We start from the raw sequence: 9081 nt of genomic DNA, 5'->3' as shown, positions 1-9081 counted from the left end.
TTGTTATGTAACATTTTTCACAAAAATCAATAATAAGCGAGATATTTCGATTTATTTAATTAATTCAGGCCCCCTTATAACCCCCCTTTTAAATAATGTATTTTGAATGCCATATAGCCTAAAATCTAAGTTACAACGAACTTAATTTATATTCCAATTTTCATCGAAATTCGTTCAGCCATTATCGCGTGAAAAGGTAACAAACATACAGACATATAGACAGACAGACAGACAGACAGACAGACAGACAGACAGACAGACATACAAACAAAAATGTCAAAAAAGCGATTTTCGGTTTCAGGGTGGTTAATTATGTATGTTAGGACCAATTATTTTTGGAAAATCGAAAATTACCAGAAAAATTTCGGCTACATATTTATTATTAGTATAGATTAGAAATAATAATGGCACAAAAACTAATCCCTAAAGTGCACCATGTTGCGCATAAGGCAGACACAAAATTGAAGTTATAAAAAACACATAGTCCAAAAAATATAAATTTGAGATATTAAGCATGTGATGAGCGTATTGTAGCGGTTATCTGCTGAATTAGTTGTTAGTGGGGGGGGGGAACAATAGTCCTATGTTATAGGAGAGGAAATTTTCAGTGGTTTTCATAAAACAACCATAGTCCAAAGACTTCTTTTATGAACACAGCCATTGTCGAGGACAATGGTAGCATTTACAAATATCCCATTCATATAGCATGTCTAACGTTAGTGCGACCGTTAATGGAATACGGAACTACATGTTGGGATCCCTATAGAATATATCAGGTAAATTCCTTAGAAAGAATCCAGTATAGGGCAGCTAAATTTGTTAAAGGTAAAAGAGAAGATGGAAGCGATACGATAAAAGAACTTAAATGGGAAACTTTGGAAAACAGACGTAGGAAAACTAGAATACATCATTGTATAGAGCACATCTAGGTCAGAAAGCATGGGTAGACATAACGGCTCGGTTAGAAAAGCCAACGTACTATGGTAGGAACGATCATGATTTTAAAATCAAATGTAGGAAACAGAAAACGGATGTAGGTAAATTCTCATTTTTAAATAGAACTATAAATGATTGGAATGACCTGCCTGCAGTGGTCTTTGAGGGCTGTCCTTCCTTAAGGAGATTCAAGAATAACTTAAAAAGTTGTGTATAAAGTGTAAATTAAAATTAAGGTGACATTTAACATTTAATTTTTTTAAGGTGACATGTATTTACTTAGCCTGACGAGTTACTCCCTTGGTTTGAATTGTAAATTATTTAAAAATAACGTGTAAGAGGGTCTTAGATCAGAAATGTTTTGCTTAAATGTAATTCTGTTTATAAGTATGCATAAGGGTGTAATTATTTGTCTTATTTGAACTGTTGTATCAGTGAAGCGAGGTGAGTCAGTGAAGTTATGGTTTTACAATGCAGTGAATAGTTCCGATCAGTGATAATTTATAGTGTCAATGAAATGTGTTCCATAGTGTCAGTGAAATGGGTTATAGTGTCAGTGAAATGTGTCTAAAGTGTCAGTGAAATGCGTCATAGTGCCACTACAGTGAGTGAGATAAGAGTAAAGTGTAAGACTATTGAAATTTATGTAGGGCCTATACATATGTAGGTTGTATTGTAAAATTAGGTTATTTTATGTATTATTATTAATTGTAATTATTGTGTTAAATTGTATTGTGTATTCTTATTGTATTGCCTATATATTTGTATTGTGTATTGTAATTTTATTGTGTATTATTTATATTGTGTATACCACTGCCATCGGGTGCTTGCCCACTTGCAGTGTAAATGAATACATACATACATATTTATAGACTAATAATACACAGTGAAAATTGTTTAGATCCCAAAAGTTGTAAATGTCCACCATTGAAAGAAGCCACGTATGTGAAATATCTGGGTATCATTATTGATCAGAATTTAAAATGGCCTCATCACATTACTTATCTTTGTAAGAGGCTTCGTAAAACAATTGATAAATTCGTTAATCTTCGATGCTACTTACCCATTAGAGTTCTACGAAATGTTTATTTGGCCATTATTCAGTCTATCATTCAATATGGTATAATTGTTTGGGGTGGAAGTACAAAAATTAATCTTAGTCCGTTAAATTTACTACAAAAACGAATAATTAAAATTTTTTTGGTAATCCATTTTGAATCTTGCGTACACCACTTTTAACACTTGATTATAATTAAATGATGAACTAGTGGACTTACTCGTGTTAAATATGAAATATTTGTCCGGCTTACAGCTGTTTCAGTGCTTCACACACCATCATCAGAGCCTACCTGATGGTGCGTGAAGCACTGAATCAGCTGTAAGCCGGACAAATATTTCATATTTAACACGAGTAAGTCCACTAGTTCATCAATTAATTAAAATTTGTTTGAAGAAAAGTTTCGATTATCCAACTAAATTAATTTATTCTGAATTTATTGTATTTAATATTGAACAAATTTATAAGTATATGCTGTTAAAATTTTATCATAAAAATCGTAATAAGTTTGTATTACAGACACATCATTATGACACAAGACGAAATATTAATTCAACATTAGTAGAACCTAAATGTCTCACATCTGCTGGTCTAAAGCATAGCATTAATTTTGGCCCTCGGTTGTACAATGCTTGAACTAAATTACACCCAGAACTTCTAACATGTAACCCACTGACATATAACAAGAAAATTAGAAACGTGTTAATATCTTCAATTTGATTAAATAAATTTATAGCCTATGTGTATGAATTAATCAACCTATATTATATTTGTATTCTATAATTCTGAAATATATAGTCCTTCTTTTCAGGTGCAATATTATCCTTCTCTAGTGTTAATATTATATTATATAATTCCATTGCCGCTGTAATTTAAATTTTAGTTCCCATTTTATTTTACTTATTTATTTTTATTATTATTATTTTGTTTATTTTCTATATTTCTCTTATATTAATATTGTATTATATAATTTCTGTAACTGTAATTTTAATTCTATTTCCTATTTTATTTTATTTTATAATCTCTTATAGGCCTATTAATATTATATCTGAACTGCGACCGAGCACGAGCGCTGCTCATTCGGTCTCAAATTTTGTTAATACTACTGTATCTCCTTTTTTTATATTGTTTGTATTATTTTATTTCTATTTCTCTTGTTTGTTTGTATTCTTTATTCTGTATATTTAAATTTAAATAAATACATACAATTTAGCCATACAATTTTAAATTGTAGTAGATTGGCAGTAGGCCTACTGCTTCTTATGTACGCGGCAAAAGCCACTTCAGAGAAAAATATTTTAGCACGTGAATTATTGCATTAGTTATGGAGTGTAAAATAGCTGTGATAATTTTGATACTATTTTCAATTGACATGTGTTTGTTTTTGATTTATACCTGTTCATTATCTCGAATTTGCAGGCGTGTGGAGCTACCGTACGGAACCTCCTCACCATCAGGAAGTGCAATATTGGGTGGCAAGTCCAACTCCAAATCCGTCTGTACTGAGTGTAGCCTCACTTGGCGGTCCCTCCGCGCCGCCATCTCATGGCTCAGCCGGTCCATGACCCTCGGCCCCGGCAGCGCCAGCATCTGCAACAAAACGTCCAACTTCTTAATCTCAAAGCACAACAACTGCATTTATTAGTTACCGCATACTGCCATATAACTACTAATGATTTTTTATACTAGGGGCGGTTATTTGACTGTTCGTCATTTACCCATGTGAAGTCAGTTGTGTAGACCAATATATGGCCAGGATGAACCTACAGTACATCCGCGATGACAAGAGATGATGATGGAAACTTAATGGTATGCCGCAGGAACTATTTTAACATTCTCCATGAAACTTCATGTTGTATGATTTATCCGATAAGCAGGTTGTAATATAATGTTAAAATTGAAATATACCGTTCTATACTTATCTAGTATTATATGATTAATTATAACATAAACGTTTTCGGCACTAATGTGCCATTTTCAAATGTATGAAAATCTGCCTAATTACATGTTCAAATAAGTGCACATGAACAGTGTGAACGAAACATATAATGTGTACCCTGGTGATTTCATGTCACATATAAAACAATCTGTTTGTAGATACGTAATGATTAAAATTTTAAAACACACACTTATTACTAACATTTAAAATTTGTTTTTCTGCTGCAATTATCCGTCAATTTGTGGAACACTGGGGTTCTCCTGACGTATTGTGTGGTCAAATGCAGTTATTCGTTTACTTGAAAACACTAAGATATTCACTATTAAAATGTTAAAATTCTTTATGTTGATTCGTTATTATTGCACCAAGGTTCCTTGTTGTTTGTTCACTATCACATATTGGAGCACTTTACCATAATCGAATGTGGTGCGTAATATAAGTTACATTGATACCTGTTTATTGTTTTCCTTTCGTTTGCCGTGGATGGATTATTACATATTCATGGTTGTCACCGTCCGATTATCAGTCAAGCCTTTACAAATGGCTGGACATGTTGCGTGCTCGACGTTGGCCAGGCTATGTAATAATCCAACCACAGCAACCAAAGGAAAACAATAAACAGGTATCAATGTAACTTAGGGGAGACTGTTGTACCTTTAGCATAGTGTACCTTTGAACATTTTTTGTTTTTTAATTTTTGCTGCTACCTAGAGGACTCAATTTGAAGTAGATTGTAGAGAAAGCCGCTAAGTAGCTCTGGTATTAGTTTCAGTTTGATTTACTGCAAAGTGTGAGTTCTGTAGACAAAATAAGTTTTTTAGTGCCAAAAGTAAACATTTCGTTCATTGATATATGTTTTCTAACACAAAACCAGATTGTATTTGTTAATATCTTTCAAGTACAGTGTGTTTCCTATCATGTGGTGAGTAAAAACATAATTTAATTTCCATGATTTATTCGAATCTCTAGTTCTGGGAGCCATATTTGTTTAAAAGTGCACTCTCTTGTACCTTTGAACATAACACATCTTGTACCATGGAACATGTTCCAAGGTACAAACTACTATCAGTTTTTGTTTTTCTTTTATTTTAAGATCATGTCACGAAGTAAGTCTGGAGTTAAGAGGCCCCCAATTGATCCGGATGCCTTGAAGAATGCTGTTGAAGCAGTTATTGCTCCTCCAGGAAATAAAATCTGAATCAGAGAAGCCTGCTCTGGTTTCTGATTGCAAATACATTTTAAATTTGATTGTCAGTTTTTACAGCTATATTCCCACCTATATTCCATGTGTTCCAACTTAAAGAGGGGTATGTTCCAAGGTACATGAACCTGTTGTACCTTTGAACATATTACATATCCCTTCATTTAATTTTTTCCGTCCTTAATAGATCTGTAAAACAGGAAAATACATACAGGAAGTGGTAAAGGAATCTTCAATAATTATTTCAATCATTTTTTTATTTAAAATATTTCATTTTACAAAATTAAAAAAAATAAAATGTGAAAAGTGTTTAGAGGTACAACAGTCTCCCCTATATTACGCACCACATTCGATTATGGTAAAGTGCTCCAATATGTGATAGTGAACAGACAACAAGGAACCTTGGTGCAATAATAACAAATCAACATAAAGAATTTTAACATTTTAATAGTGAATATCTTAGTGTTTTCAAGTAAACGAATAACTGCATTTGACCACACAATACGTCAGGAGAACCCCAGTGTTCCACAAATTGACGGATAATTGCAGCAGAAAAACAAATTTTAAATGTTAGTAATAAGTGTGTGTTTTAAAATTTTAATCATCAATTATCTACAAACAGATTGTTTTATATGTGACATGAAATCACAAGGGTACACATTATATGTTTCACCCACACAGTTCATGTGCACCTATTTGAACATGTAATTAGGCAAATTTTCATACATTTTAAAATGGCACATTAGTGCCGAAAACGTTTATTGTTATAATTAATCATATAATACTAGATAAGTATAGACGGTATATTTCAATTTTAACATTGTATTCTCCATGAAGATCAACTGTACAATCCAGCATTGTATTTCTTGATGAATGAATTTGTTCTAGAAATGTTGGTCTTTTCTTCAGGAAACTATAGAAGTCCGTGCAAGACATGTTAGAAATGACATTTTGCGATTAATGTGCCCTTTATTGAATTCATTACGGTGACATGACGGAAGTATATATAATTAATCCATGTTTTACGTGATTATTAAATAAAATAAAAGAAAAATAAATATTTTAACAATAATTTAAAGAAACGGGACACAACTTAATCCAGATAAGACTGAATTATTTTTTGTTAAAAAAAATAAGATTTTTTTGTATGAATTATTTAATTGTAATTGATATAACATAACAAAGCTGTTTTTAATTTTTTTATGTTCATAGTATCCGAGATTTTCAGTGTCCTATATATAGGACGTCAGTCATATCCCCATGCAAAATCATTATATGACATAAGTCGTTTTAACACTAATATATATAAATTTTTTAGCTTAACAATACATCAAATTAACACAAAATTATAATATCACTCACACACAATGAGATTATTGTATTTTTCGAGAATGTTTATGGTGTGTCATACGTGATACAACATTTTACATGTACACCAACATCACACTTCATACATATTATTGTTGTCTTTGTGTGACACTGTCTGCATCGAGTTTGTTTTTCTTGAGATACCACAAAATGATTACTTCCATCAAACCTTGAATCTTTTTGCTCAGTGTTGGATGAGATGGTCTACCGCAGTGGTCGTCAGCATTCGCTGAACTGGGTAAAGGGTAAGTGCGGCAGGATTAGGTAGACAGCATACCCGCAAGCAGCCACAAATGCACCTGCGGGTAAGAGACGATAGCCCGAGAGTGCAGTGAGTTGACGACCGCTGGTCTACCGCTTGACTGTACATGTCGAGCAGTGGATTCGAGAACAGATAAGATAAGACGTTTACGAAATGCAAGATGATCGAGTTTTTCGTTGGAGTTTATCTTGTATAGCTGCCATGCATTTTGTTCTGCTACGTCAATGCAGACTAAAGTACCATTTCTTGCTTCTAATAGATGTTTTGTACAGATTGATGTTGTGGTCCACCCATATTTATGTTGTACTAATATATGATATTGGGCTATTTCACTGATATTTTCTTCTTCAAATTTCTAGAGTATCTTGAAACTGTGTGCACGGAAATTGAAAAATATAGTATTTCCCAATTGAAATTTATTATTCTTTCTCTTCATCTGTATATCGGTTGCTGAATCACTAGTATTTCTGTCTCAGCTCGCAACTGACTACCAGGCATATTGTCAATTGTAGGGTTATTTTCATCACCACAATCCTCATCAGTAACGTTACCACACGCATTTTTTTGGTGATAAAATGGTGATGGAAATGTTATTTCACTTAGGTATAGCAACTTGGTCTTCCTGAATCATTTGTAGACTTCATTCAGTGAAAACTCCCTATAATAACATGAGTACCATCAGTCTCACGAAATGTCCCCTCTTATGACTGACGTACTACATGTAGTACGCCTAACTTTACCGTGATATGGCATAACACTAAATAAAAAATTGAATCTAATTATGAATTATTATATACGAAGTACATCATACGAGTATGCCCTATCAATATCAAAAGCATTATACCTATAGCATGTGATATATACCGACTTCGAGAACAACACGTTCTGCTCCATAGCCATGACTCACACAAATATGTTAACAACAATGACTATGCCAGACTGAACATTATAAAATAAATTGAAGGCAATTTATAACACATAAGGATTATGGTATCATGATTGCCGACTATGAAAATCTTACACAACAATGTTAAAAAAATAAAACATCCGGTGTCCTATATACAGGGTGTTTCAAAAATACGGGGCATAATTTCAGGTATGTATTTCCCACATGTAGACAATCAAAATAGTTCATTACAACATGTGTCCGGAAATGCTTTATTTCCGAGTTATGGCCTTCACAACATTGAAATTCACCGGAACGTTTTTCTTTCCGCAGATCGTTGCCGTCAAAGGAGACATTAAGAGGGCACTCTGACAGTTCATTCCGAGGCGAAGGTTACATTCAGTGTTGTGTAGGCGTTAGACTGTGCGACATGTATTGAAATCAAGAGCTGGCAGAGATACTGTACACTTCATGTACGGTAAGGCGGACGGCAATGCTGTGCTGGCTCGTCGTTTGTACCAGGAGAGGTACCCACAGCGACAATGTCCAGATCGGAAGACATTTGTACGTCTCCATTACCGTCTGTGCGAGTATGGAAAATTTAACTCTCCTGGTTTGGGAAGGGGACGACCAAGATCTACAACTCCAGAAGTACAGGAGGAGATTCTGGAGGCTGTGAACATGACTCCTTCTATCAGCACACGAAGGGTAGCGTTGCAAGTCAATGTTCCTCATACGACTGTCTCGAGACTGTTGAAAGAGTATCAATTGTATCCTTATCATTTGCAACGTGTACAGGCCCTGTCACCAGCAGATTACCCTGCACGAGTTAGGTTCTGTCAGTGGTTCTTGCAGCAGTGTGGTGTAAATCCGAACTTTTCTGCCTTAGTATTATTTACAGAAGAAGCACAGTTCACACGAGATGGCATAACAAATTTCCACAATCAGCATGAATGGGCGTATGAAAACCCATGTGCACCTGTTCCATCTCATCACCAGGTGCGGTTCTCCCTCAACATTTGGGCCGGTATCATTGGTGATCGATTAGTGGGACCCCATGTACTTGTAAACAGACTTACGGGGCAGGCGTACACAAACTTCCTGGAAAACACCATACCTCATGTTTTAGAAGATACTCCACTGATCAATCGTCAACACATTCACTTCTTGCATGATTGCGCTCCTGCACACTTCAGTCGTACGGCTCGCCGGTACTTGGATCGAAGGTTTCCTGATCGATGGATAGGTAGAGGTGGCCCAATTGCTTGGCCTCCACGCTCACCTGATCTGAACCCTCTCGATTTTTACTTGTGGGGCCATTTAAAATCATTGGTTTATTCGTCTCTGGTGCCTGATTTGGAATCCCTTCGGAATCGAATTGTGGCATGTTCTGAGGACATACGCAATACTCCTGGAGTTTGGGATCGTGTTC

The 9081-nt window shown here is 34.6% G+C and overlaps 1 protein-coding gene across 3 annotated transcripts in view; it reads right to left on the bottom strand.

The window, feature by feature from the left end:
* Positions 1-9081, bottom strand: part of LOC138703781 (uncharacterized) — a 391629-nt gene that overhangs the window by 22025 nt on the left and 360523 nt on the right. For all 3 annotated transcript variants that reach the window (XM_069831957.1, XM_069831956.1, XM_069831955.1), the window contains one exon: positions 3389-3583. In XM_069831957.1, the coding sequence (XP_069688058.1) occupies positions 3389-3583 (195 nt within the window). The remainder of the gene's footprint in view (positions 1-3388; positions 3584-9081) is intronic.

Source organism: Periplaneta americana, chromosome 7 (genome assembly GCF_040183065.1).
Source record: "Periplaneta americana isolate PAMFEO1 chromosome 7, P.americana_PAMFEO1_priV1, whole genome shotgun sequence".
NCBI lineage: Eukaryota > Metazoa > Arthropoda > Insecta > Blattodea > Blattidae > Periplaneta > Periplaneta americana.
Note: the sequence above shows the minus strand (reverse complement) of the source record. Positions and strands in the feature narration are given on the sequence as shown.